The sequence below is a fragment of the Carcharhinus amblyrhynchos genome, chromosome 6 (genome assembly GCF_965287045.1).
Source record: "Carcharhinus amblyrhynchos chromosome 6, sCarAmb.v2.hapA, whole genome shotgun sequence".
In the NCBI taxonomy this organism is placed as follows: Eukaryota; Metazoa; Chordata; class Chondrichthyes; order Carcharhiniformes; family Carcharhinidae; genus Carcharhinus; species Carcharhinus amblyrhynchos.
In genome coordinates this window covers 44,741,249-44,760,962 of record NC_137329.1, presented here as the reverse complement: position 1 = coordinate 44,760,962, position 19,714 = coordinate 44,741,249, and the positions used below count along the sequence as shown (strand labels likewise).

At 41.8% G+C, this 19,714-nt stretch overlaps 1 protein-coding gene across 1 annotated transcript in view; it reads right to left on the bottom strand.

Moving 5' to 3' along the window:
* The window catches only part of LOC145343863 (glycogen [starch] synthase, muscle-like), a 105,551-nt gene that overhangs the window by 63,685 nt on the left and 22,152 nt on the right, over positions 1–19,714 (bottom strand). The window contains exons 3-6 of the mRNA XM_080190333.1: positions 18,460–18,651; positions 5,438–5,623; positions 3,798–3,942; positions 1,769–1,886 (exon numbers count right to left, since the gene is read on the bottom strand). Coding sequence (XP_080046459.1) covers positions 1,769–1,886; positions 3,798–3,942; positions 5,438–5,623; positions 18,460–18,651 — 641 coding nt within the window. The remainder of the gene's footprint in view (positions 1–1,768; positions 1,887–3,797; positions 3,943–5,437; positions 5,624–18,459; positions 18,652–19,714) is intronic.

Below are 19,714 nucleotides of genomic sequence, written 5' to 3'. Positions count from 1 at the left end.
AGGATGCTGCCTGGATTGGGAAGCATGCCTTATGAAGATAGATTGAGGGAGCTGGGACTCTTCTCCCTGGAGAGACGAAGGTTGAGAGGCGACCTGATAGAGGTTTATAAGATGTTGAGAGGAATAGATAGGGTGGATTTTCAGAGGCTATTTCCCAGGGCTGAAATGGTCGCTACGAGAGGACACAGATTTAAGGTGAAGGGAAGCAAGTACAGAGGAGATGTTAGGGGAAAGTTTTTCACTCAGAGGGTGGTGAGTGAATGGAATCGGCTGCCATCGGTGGTGGTGGAGGCGAACTCACTGGGGTCTTTTAAAAGACTTCTGGATGAGTATATGGGATCTAATGGGATTGGGGGTTATAGATAGGTCTATGGCTTAGTAGGTATAGAAGTGATCGGCACAACTAGTGGGCCGATGGGCCTGTTTGTGCTGTAGTGTTCCATGTTCTATGTTAACTCCACCCTCAAAGTAAAACAAACCAAACTAATTCTGAGTGCTGTGTCAATAATGTGGAGAGGACGATCAATAGCACCCTATAACATCAGGTGGTACAATGCCCTTGCAATGCGTTGAAAAACACAGACGGTCAGAGGGGGAAATTCACATTTGCTCCATGATTTTCATCCCACGGTAAGAAGTCTGACAACACCAGGTTTAAGTCCAACTGATTTATTTGATAGTAAACTCACAAGCTTTCAAGGTTTCCCTCTTCGTCAGGTGAATCTGTCCTGGGATGCATAGGTTAGAGGGATTAGTGGGGTGAATATGTGGGCTTATGAGGACAGTGCCTATGTGGGATTGTTGTCGACGCAGACTCGATGGGCCGAATGGCCTCCTTCTGCAATACTGTGTTTCAATGAGAGAATCTGTTTTTCTGGGATGATGACTGAGGGACAAAGATCAGATAGTCTGCCAGAGAGAATTTACCTGCTCTTCTTTGAAAGAGCGTCTTGGGCCTTTGACATCCACCTGTGCAGGCAGATGGAGTCTCAGTATAATTTCTCATCTGAAAGACATCACCTCTGACAATACAATGCTCCCTCAGCACAGCACAGGAGTTTCAGCCTTGATTCTCATGCTTAAATACTGGAGTGGGACTCGAACCCAGAACCTTATCATTCAGAGGTGAGCGTGCTGCCAAACGAGCCACAACTGGAAAATGCAGGAGGGTGTAAAAGGGAGAAAGATCAAAGAGAAAGAAATGACCATGACAACACTGGTCACCTGAGGCTGCATCTGTGCTGCACTGGATGAAATAGACAGATTCTGAATGTTTCTTCTTATTATATAACTGGCCTCACTGTAATCTGTGCTCACAACATCAAAAGGGAAAAAAAGATATGGCCTGCTGTTCAATGATATCTATTTACAGCATCCTCATCCCCACACAGAATCAATATAAATATTATCATTTCACAAGATGAGGCCTATTCCAAGTGACAAACTCAGCAAAGTGGAGGCACCAGTGAGGGAAATGCATGGTGTCAGTTAGGTGAGGGTTGTAGGATTGCCATATGACAACTGCACTGGAACTATACCAGCTAAAACAATTCCCAAACAAAATGCCAGCTTAAATCATTGGAATACGTTGAGCAGTAGCTTTCAGATATCTCAAAATTATTTTTGAGCGTCTGTTCCTGAAGGGTTCTTGGGGAGATTTTGTTCCACGTGAGTTAGTATTCTCTTATCCTGTCATCTCCAGTACAAGACAAAATGAAAACAATTTCCCCTCTTTGCACTGTGCCCCAGGTTTAAGTTTTGAACTTACCCATAGAAGTGCCCGCGGACAAATTCCTGGATGTGACTTTTGCTGCGTGCGTGTAGATTCTGGAATTCGTGCATGGCGGAGAACTTCTTTATGTTGAGGCCATTGGGAGTGACCACATCTGAATAACAGAGAAAAAAAAAATCAACTTTAAAAAACATGCACAGAAAATTCAGACCAGCAGAAATCTGTAGTTGTGATGGAGAAGACTGTTGTGACTAATACAACGGACTGGTTTGCTCTGTGTTGCCAGGGTTTGCAGTATTTAAGCTTTAATATAATTAGAAGGTATAGATGCTGGTGTTGGACTGGGGTAAACACAGTAAGAAGTTTTATAACACCAGGTTAAAGTCCAACAAGTTTATTTGGAATCACAAGCTTTCGGAGCACTGCTCCTTCATCAGGTGAGTCACTTTAACCTGGTGTTGTGAGACTTCTGTGTGATTAGTCCATGGCAGTCCAACAGGACCAAAACACTGCGGATGGGGAAGTCCAAGTGAAAACAGGAATGGCTGGAAATACTCAGCTGGTCTGGCAGTATCCATGGAGAGAGAAAGATTTAACTTCTGATTGGTAATTTTACAAAAGTCATCTGAAATATTAACTTTGTTTCCAGTATTTTCTGTTTTTATAATAATGAATATTAAAATATTTTTAAATCAAAGGAAATTCTCCCTTGTGTCCAATCCAGATCAGGAAAGTCAGGAAAGTCCCAATTTCAACCACTGGTATGTGTCGGTTTAGCTGGTCTCAGTTATACTGGTGACAAGGTGCTAGAATTGGACTCTTTTGCCCAATGACTGGGTTGAGAGAGAAAATCAGAGTGAATAGTACAGAAAATTGCTGGAAAAAGTAAAAGTAAAGTTATTAGTCACAAGTAAGGCTTACATTAACACTGCAGTGAAATTACTGTGAAATTCCCCTAGTCCGGCGCCTGTTTGGGTCAATGCACCTAACCAGCAAGTTTTTTAAATTGTGGAAGGAAACTGGAGCACCCGGAGGAAACACACACAGACATGGGGAGAACGTGCAAACTCCGCACAGACAGTGACCCAAGCCAGGAACCGAACCTGGGTCCTTGGCGCTGCAAGGCAGCAGTGCTAACCACTGTGCCATCATACTGCCCATGTGTCTAACTCTAATGTGTCAACTTCAGTTGAGGACAAAATCAAAATCAGTTGTGATTCCCCACTTATGTTCAATAGCCTGCCGACATTCACTGTGCTGGCACATTATTCAGTGAGGTGATAGCGTATTAGTATTGTCAATTAATTAGTAATCCAGAGACCCAGGGTAAAGCTCTGGGGACCTGGGTTCAAACCACGGCAGATGGTGAAATTTTAATTCAACAAACCATTGTTGATTGCTGTAAAAACCTAGCTGGTTCACTAATGCTCCTTAGGGAAGGAAATCAGGCCAGGCCTACATGTGACTTCAGATCGATTGCAATGCAATTGACCTTTAAATGTCTGAGGCCTAGCAGGTTATTCAGTTCAAGGGCAATTAGGGATGAGCAATAACGGCGGGCCCAGAGAGCAATGTCCACTTCCAATGAATGAATTTTAAAAATCCCTGGGTAAGATTTTTTTTATTCGTTCGTGAGGCACGCGCGTCATTGGCTGGCCAGCAGTTATTGCCCATTCCTAGCTGCTCTTGGAAGGCAGTTTGAGAGTCAACCACATTGCTGCGGCTCTGGAGTCACATGTAGGCCAGACCTATTAAGGATGGCAGATTTCCTTCCCTAAAGGACATGAGTGAACCAGACAGGGTTTTTCCGACAATCAACAATGACTTCATGGTCATCAGTAGATTCTTAATTCCAGATTTTTAAAAAAAAATTGAATTCAAATTCCATCATTTGCTGTGGTAGGATTCAAACCTGGGTCCCCAGAACATTCGCTGAGTTTCTGGATTAATAGTCTTGCGATAATCACCGGCCTTTTCTGGAGGGCTGTGTGAGCTCATAGGTCAATACATTTAGGAGAGATGGGGGAAAATCTGTCAAGTTCAATAGTGATTCAGGTGAACTCACCTGGTTTGCGTTTGAGCAGATGTTCGGCCTCCATGGCTGTTATCTCCGACACGGTGGTGAACACGTGAGCGCAATGAATCGCGGCCCGTTCCATACAGTACCGATGGTAAATCTGCCGTACACCGGCCTCTTTGTCAACATCAAACTGTTTTAAAGAGAGGAAACAAGCTATGAAGTCAATGCATAGTTTTGAATAACAAAAAAAAAGTAGAAAATCATGGATCGAGAAACTCTGAAATTGAAATGGAAAATATTGGACTGAAGGAAAAGATGAAGGACCAGGAGAGAGAAGCGGGGTCCATTGAATCAATCAAACTGAACCATCAAATCCTCCCTTACCTGTCCAACCCAGTCTTGCAATCTTCAAGTAGTTGGCATTCCCAACATAAAAATCCCCTCTCACTGCCTTTGAATCTTTTTATCTTCTACAACTAATGGTGTCTGAAAGACATGCTGGTTAAATGCACTGGCCGTGCTAAATTCTTCTTCAGTGTACCCGAACAAGAGTGTGGCAACTTGAGGATTTTCACCGTAGCTTCAATTCCCTCCAAGGGCAACCAGGGATGGGCAATAAATTCTGGCCAGCCAACAACGCCCATGTCCTTGAATGAATTAAAAATGAATAAATTGCCTCTCAGTGTCCAAAGATGTGTAGGGCAAGAGGTTTTCTACTTTTCTTTGCAGGTGTTGAGGACGTGGGCAAGAGCGTACCTCTCAAGCAGCCTAAACTGACCTGTAGAGATGTGACTTATTACATAGAGCTTTGGGAAAATAACAGTAATTGACTATCATGTGATTTTCTACAGAAAGCAAGCCAAAGACTGGTTTTTGTGGGGTGGCGATGCCACTGAAAGGCTTAATGCACGTAACTCTAACTTGTCAATCCTTTTCCTAGCACTTATTTTATACCCTGTGCTATTTTCAATACGGAGAAGGGCTTATAATACACACCAAAACAATTCTGCTGATTTTGTGCTATTGCCAAAATCAATTAATACCCCACTGTTTTCTCACATAGAAATTCATTGTCTTTTCTACACGTTAAAATTTTAAGTACGGTTGAAATAGTTCATGCTTTGCTTCTAAAAGTATACCACTTATATAGCACCTTGGAGTAGGTGGAGCGAGAAAGTTAGTGTTCTGTGACAATGCTCTTTGGCTCCACAGCCAAACTGTAATTGCCTCGTTAACCAGAAGGTGTCCTCCTGTTTCACCATGAAACCATTGTTGAGGGTTTCCATGTGCAGGGAGTAAAGCTAGTCTTTGAGTCAGAGAATCCTGGTGAATGAAATGCTGAGACAACTACTAATTATTATTAGACCTTTTGTGTATTTTCAATATTTTTCATGCTTTTGTGCCATGATTCCATTATTTGCAATTCTTTTTATTTCTTATGTTCTTATGATTCCATTATTTGCAATTCTTTTTATTATTATGTCCTGTAATAAAACAGCCTTTTCTCTTCCAGAGATAACTTATGCAGTGCAAAATTGACTTGGATGGATTTACAGCCAAATTTCAGAGGTGGAAAACATACTATTTCAGTTCTTAGTCAGTGAAAGGAGGTTATAAACTTTCTTATCAGCACAGGCAGTGGGCATACCATAGAAAAGACACTGACCATGCAAAGGTACACTTACATTTTTCAGGCTATTGTAAAAATCAACATTCCCAGCACACAGGTAGCGTCCCAACAACGTTGCATGGGTTGTAAAAATTGTTGCAACTGGCAGTTTCCGAATGCGACACATAACAAGACCAATTCCAGATAGCCATTCATGGAAATGAGCGAGGAGAAATTTTTCACCCTCACACTGGGCTGCAAACTAGAAAAGAAAGTTTGTTTTAACCTCAAAAACCCAACATTTATTTCAATAAAACAAAACATGCAACACTCAAATCTCAGACTGATTATGCTGAATGCCCAACTCTAACAAATAATCATTGAATCCCTACAGTGCAGAAGGAGGACACTCAGCGAGTCTGCACCAACCACAATTCGACTCAGGCCCTATTCCTGTAACCCCAGCATATTCACCCTGCTAATTCCCTGACACTGGGGTCAATTTAGCATGGCCAATCAATCTAACCCACACATCTTTGGTCTGTGGGAGGAAACACATGCAGACATGGGGAGAATGTGCAAACTCCACACAGACAGTGACCTGAGGCAGGAATTGAACCTGGGGTCCCTGGCGCTGTGAGGCAGCAATGCTAACCACTGTGCCATCTGAACATAAATAACAACATAACTTGAAGTACCAAAAATATTTCTGATGGAAGAACAACTTCCACCAGCAATTGTTAGCTTCTGTGTTTATATTGTGATAGTAATCAGATGCCTTTGAAATGCATTTCCTATCTCAAAACAGTCAAAAGAAATTGTGTAAGTTTCCCCGAATTTATGGTCATCTTTATTTATTCTGAGCTTGCTGATTTCTGATATTTATTTATCCTGCATTTTATTTTCAAAAGATAATCCACTTGTTCTCCCACTGAAATACTGAACATTTTGTCCAGCCTGAAACTTAAAATAGAAAATGCTGGATGAGCTCAGCAGGTCTGGCAGCATCAGTGGGCAGAAGAACACAGTTAACATTTTGAATCTGTGTGACTCTTCTAAGGAATCGATTTGCTTCAGCTGCACCCTCAATTCACTGAAGTTCTCCATTTTCAAGGTATAATTGCTATAGTTATCAACACTGACTTTGAACCCCATGAAATGTTATAGAAGCATAAGGAACGGGATCAGGAGTAGACCACGTGGCTCATCGAGCCTGATTCACCACTTAATATCATCGATGATCTAGGGGTTTAACTCCATTTTCCCGCATGTTGCCTATATTCCTGGATTTCCTGATACACCAAAACTCTCTGACCTTCTCATCCTAGGGACCAATCTAGTGAACATTTGCTGCACTGTCTCCAATGCAATTACAACCTTTCTGGAGACCAGAATTGCCCACAATACACCAGGTGTGGTCTTACCAAAGCCTTATACCACTACAGAAAAGCTTCTTTATTCTTATACCCCAGTACCCTTGCAATAAAGGCCAACATGCCATTTGTTTTCCTAATTGCATACCGAATCTGCAATTGATACATATTTTTACTTGCTAATAGTATGGACAAAGCACTATTGAACATCCATGGTTGCTCTGAGAAGGCTTTTCTCTTGGATCTCTGCAATTCTTTTAGTAATGGTGCTCCCACCATGACGTTAGATAGGTAATTCCAGAATTATTTAAAAATTAATTTACAGGGCTGCGAATTTTATTGCTTTTATTGTCCATTCCTTGTGGTCTTTCAGAAGATGATGGTAAACTGCCTTCTTGAACTGTTGCAGACCTGGAGGTGTAGGTATACCCACAGTGCAGTAAGGGAAGGAATTCCAGGACTTTGATCCAGTGACAGTGGAGGAGCAGTGATATACTTCCAACTTAGGACGATGAATGATTTGGAGCGCAACTTCCAGGTGATGACGTGCCCAGGTATCTGCTTTCCTTCCAGGTGATGGTGAGTTTGAAAGGTGTGGTTTAAGGGACTGAGGTGAATTACTCCTGTGCACCTTGCAGATGTTACACACTGCTGCCACTGTTCATCGGTTGTGGATGAACTGAATGTTTGTAGAAGGGGTAAGAATCGAGTGGACTGCTTTGTTCAGCATGGTGTCAAGCTTCTTGAGTGTTGATTCAATAGAGGTACATGATTAAAGCAGGGAGTTTGTGACTTATAGAGAAACATGTTGGTGCACGAGTTGCCACTACTTTGCTGCTCTTATCCTTCTTGGTGACTGCGGTCACTGATTAAGGGAGGAGCTGTGGAGACAATCTTCTGAATTACCACAATGCATTCTGTTGTACAGATTGCAGTAAGAAGTCTCACAACACCATGACTACCATCGTACAGACTGCAGCCATAGTGATTGAGGGGGCAGGGGCATTGATTAAACCAACTGCTCTGAGAATGAGCTGTGTAAGTTGCTGAATCTGTTACAATTTAATACGTGTCACACACCTGACTTGAGCTTCATAGATGGCTTTGAAAGGTTTAGGGAGATTGTGGCAAAATAATCACTGGGACTAGTAATCTAGAGCCCACAGTTAATGTTCTGGGGACACAGGTTTAAATCTCAACATAGCAGCTGGTGGAATTGAAAAGAAAAGACGCAGTCACCATAATGGTGGCTACTGATAACTTTCAACAATTGTTGTAAAAACCAATCTAGTTCACAGATGTTCTATGGGGAAGGAAATCTACCATCCTTACCCAGTCTGGCCCACATGTGACTCCAGGCCCACAGCAATGTAGTTGACTTTTAACTGCCCTCTGAAATGACCTAGCAAACAAACTCAGTTCAAGGGGCAAGTAGGGATGGCCAATGCATGCTGGTCCAGTTGGTGACACCCACATCCCATGGAAGTGTTAAAAAAAAGGAAACCATTTGTTTCAGAGTACTCAGCCTGTGTTCTGTTCTTGCAGTTAATACACTGCACTCCCTGCTCCCTCCCTCTCGCAATGCTAGTGGAATGCAGGGAAATGTTGGTCTTATTTCAATAGGAGATGGTTATTAACTAGCCCTGATGTGGCGTAAACACCGTCTGCTGCAGGCTATTTGTCAATCCTAGCCTGGATGTTAAAGCAAAACGCTACTGGAAATCTAAAATAAAAACAGAAAATGCTGGAAATACTCAGCAGGCCAGTATTTGTGGAGAGAAAACCAGTTAACATTTCAGGACTGAAATGTCACATAACTACAACATTAGCTCTGCTTCTCTCTCCTGCAGATGCTGTCTGACCTGCAAAGTATTTCGAGCATCCCTGCTTGCCCTTGAACTGAATGGCTTGCTAGGTCATTTCAGAGGGCAGTAAAAGGTCAACCACATTGCTGTGGGTCTGGGGTCACATGTAGGCTAGATTGGATAAGGATGTCAAATTTCCTTCCCTAAAAAAACATGTGATGCAAATTGTGTTTTTTTTACAACAATAGCCCCTGTCACTAGCCACCATCACAGTGACTAACCTGCGTCCCCAGAACACTTACTGTTGGCCTCCAGATTACAAATGCCAATGCTGGTCCAGTGATATTCCAGATCTGTTAATTCAAAATTTTCAATTCCACCAGTTGCCATGTTGAGATTTAAACCTGTGATCCCAGAGCATGAACTCTAGAATATTAGGCCCATTTCTAGTCCAGTGATATTACCACCGTGCCACAATAACATCTTCTGTTTTAAGCTCAAGCCAGGATGTAGGCTGGCATGGGCTGTTTCACTACCAGAAGAGTTTTGAATGGAATGAAACACAGTAATCCTCAGCAAGCAACACCATTTCTGATATAAAAGCAGCCATTGACTAAACAGCTGAACACAATTTGGCCAAGGATTTTTCTTTCAAAAACAATTTCAGGGATTCCTGAGGCTGTGACGATTGGACTCTGACAGTTACAATCTTATTTGCGCCAGATATGACGAGAGGGTTTTGCACTGACCTTTGTTTTGCTCGGGTTCCTTTTCATGTTTAGCTCAACTGCTGCCTTGATTAAGACCATGTGAATATTCCTAAACCCAGGACTTGGGGCATGATTAAAATGAATCCATGAGGAAGGTGCATGTTCTTTGCTGGCCCAGATAGATCTTTAGGGGAATTTCTGATTTCTAATTCCCACCTGCTGCCTCTGGTTAATGACGCCCGGTTAGCGGCCCCCCCACCGGTTACTGGCCCGTGGTAACCAGCCCTTGGTTACCAGCCCAACAAGACATCAGTTTAAATATTTTGAGGATGATATCACTGGTTCTCTTTCTGTTCTATTAATGATAGTTGTTTTCCAAATCATGACTGGTTATTTCTGAACTTCACAATTAGCAACTTTTTTTGCTTAAATATAATATTTGTTAAATGTAGAGTTTACTAAGCAGGAAAGAGGAATGGTGTTAAGGGAATTAAAAAGTCAACGTGAGCTAGTCCAAAGCAGTTAGTTCACAATGATGACAGAGATGCAGTTAATAATAACAGATAGCTGAAAGGGAAGTAGAAATTAAGCAATTTGAAACCAAGCACAGGAAGCCTTAAGGAATAAGGCCCAAGTTAAACAATAGCTCAGACAATGAAACTGATAGTTGAAAATACTGAGGAGGATGGGATTTATTTTCCTAACATACATCGAGAATTGAGGAATAAAAGCTGATGACTATCATAAAGAAGGTAACCTAACAGTGTTGCTTACGTAGGTCAACTCATATTGATAGGTTTGATGAGAGGATTGTAATTATAATGGAATATGTTTCACTGCAATTGAGCCCACAGTGATATTTGCATCCCCACCATCAGGCAGCACATATCTGTGATATCTGTGAGTTGTACTACTAAACCAGAATTGATTAACTCAATCAGTGCGATCCTGCGATCCTGGCAGGCACAGACACTTACTTACCTGTGGTGCCAATCAAGCCAAATTTTACAACACCCACTGATTATGAGCAGCAGCTGCCAACAGAAAACCTAGCAGGAAACCAAATGCTCAACAAAGGCGGCCTAGCACTTTTACATTTATGACTGCTTCCTGATCAACTGCATAAAAGAGGAAAACCCAAGAAGCTTTCAGGGGACACTGAAGGGTGATAGTTCAACCAATGGACAATACGCAAGTTGCCTGGCTAGTTTGTCATAAATTGTTATTCAAGATCTACGAAAAGATCTTCTTCCATATAGCGAAGAGTACATCTAGTACATCATGGAAGACACCCAAGACTCCCATCTGACCAAGAAGCACCATAAGAAAATCACAGAAATTCACCCACTAAAATATCTTTACTGTACAAATCCTTTTACAGCTTGCTGAGTGGGGGGTAGTGAGATAAACAGTTAGAAATTGTAATCAAATCAAAAGGTTTTCTGTCTATAGAGCAGGACAGTAATACTCGTGATAGAGGTTTTACTCATTCGGACTGTAGGAGGCAGCAGGCAAACATGAGGAGAATTTCTTGTAAGCGTGTATGTTGACAAACAATGATGATGGTCCACAGCTATTCCAAATTCTAGTCACCCACAACAAACAAAAATAGTGTTAGAACCATCCCACTTCAATAAGTAAAAATAGAGACACTATGAGAAGGTCAGAGTACGAAGAGAGCAGACACCTTGGCAAATTGTCCTCCTCCCACACTGAATTATGTCTAGGCCCAAAGAGGCCACTTCCACTATAAAACCAAGTTAAAAGTCTGACTGACTCTACTAATCCATTTTTATCCCTGACATATTAACATTCCAATCTGATCCACCTACATTCTTGGATCTATATATGAACCTGGGTCCACAGCTGGATTGCAACTTTCAACTATACCCTTTTCAAGTACAATATAAAAATATACCATTATGGTCAAGAAAACCAACAAGCAGCCCCAACAATGTAAAATAAATAATGAGAATAACGGATGAAACAATTTTCATCATAAACAGAAGATTTAACTCAAAAAGACAATCTTATGCTAGGAATTGATGAATCACAGGCCAATGCGAAGATTTTAAATATGTTACTAACATATATTTGTTTGCAAGAAAAATGGATTCCCTGCTGATGAAATCTACTCAAATAATAGTCCGAGTGTAAGGATGTAAAGAATATTATCAGTGTTTAAGTGAAACTGTGATAAATAATAACTTTAGTAATTCTGTATCCCGAAAGGGGATGTTATCTATTATGTTTTAAGCTTTTGATTTATTACTTTCAGGAGACTGATGTACATAGTTGGAATTGACCTTCTATAACAACCACCTAGCATGTGGCACTGATCCAAAATCCATTTCGCAACGCTTGAGATGTACTCCCTGAATTAACTACTTAAGTGGCTTTTAAATAAATAGCTGAGATTTCCACAATAATTGCCAACAACATAAGGGTGTATTAACATGTCAATTGAGGTAGATTACTAATTAATAATTGCTTTGTTCCACAATAAGTCATACAGTCTGACTTTTCAAGAGCATTTTCAATTTGTAGTTCCATGAAACCTACTCTTTACAGCAGAGATGCTACAATAAAGGTTTATTAGCTTCCTAATCTGACTTGATAAATGGACAGATAAGCTACTTATTGGGCCCAACAATAATTGAGAGACTATTCTGAGCAGAAGGGTGATAGCTAAAGAAGCTTTGACCTGTCATAATGTCTGATTTCAATATGGATATTATTTTATTTTTCAGTTTGTGTTTCCAGTGCCTGTCAGGTAACACAATCTCAGTTTGAGATTTTAAAGCTTCAATTCCAAGATGGATTTCGGAGGAGTTGGAAGTTCCTGTAAAAAGTTAGTGAACTTTCAAACTTGAAGTTCAAAGACTATGCATCATTTAACAATGCCATTTGATAACTGCTGGGTGAAGTAAGGAGATAATCTCCTTCAGCATCAAGAAGCAGAAAGCTGCTGCTGTCACCACAGAGGTGTCTTTTGAGGTCCCTGCAGAGGTGAGCAACAGAGTATTGTGTCCCATACCAAGTGCTGGAAACGCTTTAGAGACCTAACTTGGTCAGGACAGGGGATTGGACTTACAGATTTATGGAGTTTCTGTCATAAGTATCCATCTGATAGTCACACTCAGCAACTATGCTGCAAAAACAAATGAAGACATTGATACATAAATAGGTTTGTCACTCCTGGTAATTCATAGAATCCCTACAGTGCAGAAGGAGGCCATTCAGCCCATTGAGTCTGTACCAACAACCCAGGCTCTATCCTTCTACCCAGACCTGTTCCCCATAAGCCCAAGAATTTACCCCACTAATCCCCCTAACCTACACATCTTAGGACACTAAGATACAATTTAGCATGGCCAATCCATCTAACCTTAACATCTTTGGAGTGTGGGAGGAAAGCACAGCACCTGCAGGAAACCACCACAGACATGGGGAGAACATGCAAACTCCACACAGACAGTCACCCGAGGCCGGAATTGAATCCAGGTCTCTGACACTGTGAGGCATCGGTGCTAACCACTGTGCCACAGAAGAAAAGCAAGAGGGAGATAACTGGAGTAGGTAACTGCAAATGGTGCAGCTAACATTGCAGAAGAGGAAGGCAGTCATGAAGATCGCTGTCTTATCTGTGACTCTGACCAGTGGAGAAAGAGAGGTTGGGACTTTGTCGCTACTTGACAAAATGAAAGATCTCTGACCTACCATACTGTATCAGACTCAGTCCTGGTAGCCTGATCTTTAACTTGAGTGTACTAATTTACATCCATCTCTTCTCTCCCCTAGAACCTTCATACAGAGAACAGCAGTCCATGGACTTTCCAGATCACAATTCATCAGCGAAGATTAGACTTTCTGGGTGCATTGCCTCAGGACTTATCCTTACCAACACAAATACTTATACTGCAGCAGATGCTGTTAGGTTGTTTGTTGGGGTTAGTGACTCACAGGTTGTAAGGGAGCACGAGCAGACGGTAGTGTCAAAGATAATTGGGGCGAGCCATGGACGGACTGCACAACCTCTCCAGCTCTGCTCAGCTGGATGAAGATGCTGAAACCCAGAGGCCATTAATAATGGGGACACTCATAAATGGGATAGGAGAAAATGTGAGAGACAGACCTGGCATACAGATGTGACGCAATTGCAGAGAGGAATCTAGTTTAAGCGTGCTTTGGGTCAATGTTGCAAGTGGTCTCTTCTGTATAACATCAATTGCCAAAATCAAATGAGTCCATACAGGCTGCAGACCTGTATGGTGAAAGGGGACACTGAAATTGAAACTTCACTCAAATCACTCCCACTTTTCATCTGTTGCATTTGGTTCCTTCCTATCTACAGCCAATATACAAAACACAGTTCAATTCCCACACCGGCTGAGGTTATTCATGAAGGCCCACCTCCTTAACCTTGCCCTTTGCCTGAGGAGTGGTGATCCTCAGGTTAAATCACCGCCAGTCAGCTTCCCCCTCAGAGGGGACAGCAGCCTATGGTCATCTGGAACTATGGCGACTTTAGCTTTACAAAATACTATCTCCTCTCCCTAAGGCAGAGTCTGCCTCGACAAGGCTGCAGGTACAGCAGAACTCCAACATCCATAGTGACTGGCCAACAGCATCCTAACAAAGAGCAGGGGCTAAGAGCTGCCATTCAAACACAGGGGAAAAGGAAAAGATTTAGAGTTCATCAACAAAAAAATGATTTGTCATTTGTCCACGTTGCCCAATCTTGCATGCAAATGTGAACTTGAATTTTCAGTTGTTCATTAATGAAAATGTGGGCATGAGTTGATGAGGATCAATTGGTGCAGGAGCAATGGGTGGATTTTTGGTCACGGGACTGCTGTGTGTTGCAGCCAGGTGATATGATTGTTACTTTGGTCCAGTTGAATGAATAACGGAACCTTTCAGCTTAGCAATATGAGTCTGATACTGAGTACCACATCTTCATTTTCCACTTCCTCCTCTCCACTGAACTCCTCAATGAGTAGCTTGTTTCTCTTCCACCTCTAGTTCTCATTGATGTGCAGTGTTGTGTGGAACATAGCAAGCAACAATTGTGTTAAAGGCTTTTGCTGACAAGCTCACCGATAGCGTGTTCAGTGACACATCTGATGATCATGTGGTCATTGTAGAGCTCTTAGAATTTGTTGCTGACATGTTAGAAGTTCATTACCCAGCTTCTGTCGCTTAAACCTCAAGAATACTTCCAGGTTGCTGTATAAAAGCATCATACCAGCCTTCAAGGAATCCAATGCAGATCAATATGAATCTTGCAGTTGCAGACTAGCTGAACATTGATGGAATGGCATCTCAATACAGCACCTGCCTCGTGGGTTTGTAAGCAGCCAACTGGGAAACCCTTGATATGGGCTGTACCTGGGGAAAGAATAAGAGGCAAAAGCCTCGATGGCAGTAGCAACTTACACAGCCACTGGCAATACAGGACCAGCAGCTCCATCAGGGAGCAAATCATCTTCCAGAACTAATGAACCAAGAAAACAGTTCTGACCACCAAATCTTTATTAATTTGTGGACACCTCCCTTGAACTAGTCTGCGACACGCCAACCAGTCACACCTCCACTATAATCTTTGCAAACCGTGAAGTCCATGCAGGAAGCATTAAATTCACATTGCAGTAAAAATCATTTTACAACAGTCTCATTTGAATAAGATAATTAACATAATTAATTAACAATTAGGGGCGACATGGTGACACAGTGGTTAGCACTGCTGCCTCAGGGACCCAGGTTCAATTCCGGCCTCGGGTCACTGTCTGTGTGGAGTTTGCACATTCTCTCCATGTCTGTGTGGGTTTTCTCCGGGTGCTGATTTCCTCCCACAGTCCAAAGATGTGCGGGTTAAGTGGATTGGCCATAATAAATTGACACTAGTATCAGGGAGATTAGCAGAGGAAATGTGTGGGGTTACGGGGCTAGGGCCTTGGTGGGATTGTGGTTGGTGCAGACTCAATGGGCCAAATGGCCCCCTTCTGCACTGTATGGATTCTATGGTTCTGTAACTCATCTTCCAGCAGAGGTTACTCACACACTCACAAAATCACCTCTTATAAAACCAGATTGGCGTCAGATTTTAGATTTCTGGTATCCTAACCTACCTTTCCCCAACTTGCCCACCCCACTATTAGTTCTGTTGGAATTACCCTGAAAATTGCCAATAAAATGCAACTAACTGCATCGTTGCAAGTCCAAAAGAAATATTCATTCATAATTTCATGGTCTGACTTCCATTTGGATGATGTTGGCAAGAAGTGTGGTAACTCCCTCAGTACCTTTGTTTCATATCACGATCATCATCACAATTAATATAATTTGGTCCAGTTGATGCAAGTATTTGCATAGAGATGGACAGTCAAATTTGCAGAGAATCTTTTGATAAGGAGCAAAGGTAAAGGGGTAACTAATTGATCTGGAGCCCGCTCATGGTACTCCTTAAAAAGTTTACTGGTTTATGAAATCTAATGTTCCTTCAAAACAAACAAACTGACAGATTAATTCGATGTCTGAAATGTGATGGACAATATTTACTTTAGATGCAAGAATTCTATATTTCTCAGCACATGGACAGTGCTAAGAGATCCAAATGTTGTTGTCAGCATTTATGTCATTTAGTAGATGTTTTAAGAAATATAAAGAAAGACAATACTGCTGTGATTGAAATGCAAGTATTTGGATGCAACTCTGTGTGAATGTCATGAATCATCCTTGTAAAAGTGGCTTTCAGAAGGCACTGTACTCACTACAGTTAGAAGGAAGTGCGGAAATTTGATAGAAATACACAGAATTCTAACGGGTGTGGACAGATAGGGAGGAGGGAGGATGTTTGGCTAGTATGCAATCACAAGATAAGACTCATATCTTACCTGGGTTCTCTTTGCGGGCAAAATTAAAGTGGGCAAAATTAAAGCTCATGGGATAGGGGAAGGTGTATTGGCACGGACTGAGAATTGGTTAACAGACAGGAAGCAGACAACGAGAATAAATGGGTCTTTTTCCGAGTAGCAGTCAGTGACTAGTGGGTACCACAGCGATCAGTGCTCGGGCCCCAGTTGCAACAGATATAAATGACCCGAGTGAGGGAACCAAATGTAAACTTCCAAGTTTGCTAATGACACAAAACTGGACAGAATTGTGAGTTGTGAGGAGGATGCAAGGAGACTTCAAGATGATTTAGAAAAGTTGACTGAGTAGACAGACTCATGACAGATGCAGTACAACACAGCTAAATGTGGAGTTATATACTTTGTGAAAAACATAAAGGAAGAGTATTATTTGAATCATCATGTATTGGGAAGTGTGGATGTAAAAAGGGATCTGAGTGTTTTTGTGCACCTGTCAATGAAAGTGGAAAGGCAGACACAGCAAGCAATCATGAAGGCAAATGATATGTTGGCCTTCATTGCAAGAGGCTGGAGTTCAGAAGTAAGAATATCCTACTGCAGTTATACGGGCCTCGGTGAGGCCACATCTGGAGCAATGTGTACAGATTTGGTCGTCTTACCTAAGACAGGATATGCTTGCATTGAGGGAGTGCAGTCGAGGTTCACTAGGCTGATATTGGGATTGGTAGTACTGTCTTACGAAGAGAGATTGGTTCATCAGCCTGTATTCACAGAGTTTAGAAGAATGAGGGGAGATCTGATTGAAACATATAAAATTCTAACAGGACTGGACAGACTAGGTACAGGAAGGATGTTTTCCCTGGTTGGGGAATCTAGACCCAGAGGATACAGTTTCAGGATAAGGGGGAGACCACATAGGACTGAGATGAGGAAAACCCTCTTCACTCAAAGGATAGTGAACCTGTAAAAATCTCTGCCACAGTAGACTGTGGAAGCCAAGCCACTGAATCTATTCAAGTAAGAGACAGACTTATTTTGATTTTAATGACATCAAGGGGTATGGTGAGAAAGTGAGAGTATAGCATTGAGATCAAGGATCAGCCATGATCATATTGAATGGCGGAGCAGGCTCAATGGGCCTAACGGCCTACTCCTGCTCCTAATTTGAATGTCTAAAATTGCATTGTATCCTGTGAATCATATTATTGTATATTCTGTATGTTACACAGTTAAGTGCATGCAATGCTGGTGTGTACTGCTCGATTCCCCTCCATTGACGATGTCTGGATCAAGCAGCTATATTTCCAGCTGCTTTCTTAATCAAAGGTTGCGGCCAGGGGTAAGGTATGAAGTAACTGAATCCATGAGCTCCTGACTTAAGCAATCCGTTCACTGTATCCTATAGTGAGTCAAGAGTTAAAATATCACAGGGCGTGAATCAAAAATGAAGAAGTTCGGAGTAGAAAAGGAAGTCAGTGAAACTTTTTCAGTCAAAGGAAAATTAAATTGCAAAATAAATTACTGTGAAAATTTAATTTAAACAAACAGTATAAATAGACTCAAAAAGCAATTACACAACACAGAAGGAGGACATTCTTTGAAAGAGCGATCTGATTAGTTCCAGTCTTCCGTCTTTTCCTCCTAACCCTGCATCTTCTTCTCCTTCAGCTTTTATTCTGTCCAATTCCCTTGTGAAAGTTTATTGTTGTATCTGCTGCCACACACACACACCCCACCCGCCCCCCCACCCCAATTGGGGACATCAGAATTCATTGCATAACTTTTCATCTCATCTCTGCTTGTTCTAGCAATTACCTTAATCTTTGCATTTCTGGTTACTGATGCTTCTGCCACTGGAAACAGAAACGGGTTTGATTCCAGCGTTGGGGATTGGCTATGTGGGGTTTGCATGTTCTTCCTGTGTCTGTGTGGTTTTCCTCCGGGTGCTCCGGTTTCCTCCCACAGTCCAAAGATGTGCAAGTTAGGTGGATTGGCCATTCTAAATTGTCTTTCAGTGTCCCAAAGTGTATAGATTGGGTAAATTAGTCATGGGAAATGTGTGGGGTTATGGGGATAAGGCAGGGGAGAGGACCTGGGTAAGATGCTCTGTCAGAAAGTCAGTACAGACTCGATGGGTTGAAATGCTCTCCTGCACTGTAAGGATTCTATGATTCAACAAAACAATTTCTCCTTATTTATTTGTCATGACTTTGAACATCTTTATTAAATGTTCTTTGCTCTGGGAAGCTTCAGAAATTTCTCCTGCAGCAAGTTTGCAGGAAATTTCAGGCCATCGTGTTCTCAAATTGAGCTGATAGGATATCTGAACACTTACCTCTCCCAAGAACCACGTGGTGAGAAACCCAAAGAGAACTGCATCACTGGCCTCCTTATCAAACCAGGGAATTCCAACATTGCAAGAATCCCATAGCTCTGTCTTCCACTGATCCAGGCTCCATGCAGAAGCAGCAATGTCTAACAGCACAACATAAGGGCTTCCATCAATCAGCCATCTGCCAAAATAGACCTGTAACACAGAACAAATAATGTGTCAAAAAGCTAGGGGATTGTAAGACCAGTAACACACTTCACATTATGCACTGCCATGAAAAAACTGCAAGGAAGCAAAAAGGAAACTTTATTCAATCTACATCCAATTAATAAATTCAACGGCTATCACTACAGCCCTTCCGGTCACAAGTAAAAGTAATGATTAAAATGCCAGCACGTATGTGCAGGGACATATCCAAATGTACAACAGCCAATACAATTGTAGATCAAGTTCATATAATTCAATACACACTACAGAAAATATTCTCAACTGGTGTAGAAAGATGTTGCCTCAACCGTAATTTAAGTAGTAATTTGGAAGTGCAGTGAACAGTGAGAAAGGTAGTAATAGACTTCAAAAGGACCTGAACAGACTGTAGAATGAGCGAACAGAGGAAATTCAATGTAGTGAATTGTGAGGTGATACATTTTAGTCGGAAGAATGAAAAGAAACAAGAAAAGCTAAATGTTATCATTTTAAAAGCGGGTGCGTAAAGACCTGGGGTGTTTAGGTTCAGACTTTGAAAGATGGCAGGACAGATTAACAAAGCAACTTCCTTTTATTCACCTATAGGACATGGCCTTGCTGACGGGCCAGCATTTACTGTCCATCCCTAGTTGCCCCAGGGCAGCACTGCTGTGGCTCTGGAGTCACAAGTAGGTCAGACCAGGTAGGGATTGCAGATTTCCTTCCCTAAAGGACATTAGTGAACTAGATGGGTTTTTTTCCTGACAATCAGCAATGGGTTCACGGTCATCAGTAGATTCAATATTAAAACATTCTGCCAATATCATAGCTGTGAAAGAGTAATTGAACAGGATGACAAAAAGTTAAAAGCAGAAATGAGCCAAAAGAAGGTGAGATATTTGATATTTGCCAGAGTTCATATAGTGGTGGTAGCATGTGAAGTCTCTCATGTCAATCCTTCTGAGTTGTGTAATTATCCTTCCCACATATCCACTCTGCACCAAATGCAGCTCAGTGTCAATTACAAATTACCACTTATTGTTAATCTGCTTCTCATCAAGGCCTCAGCAGC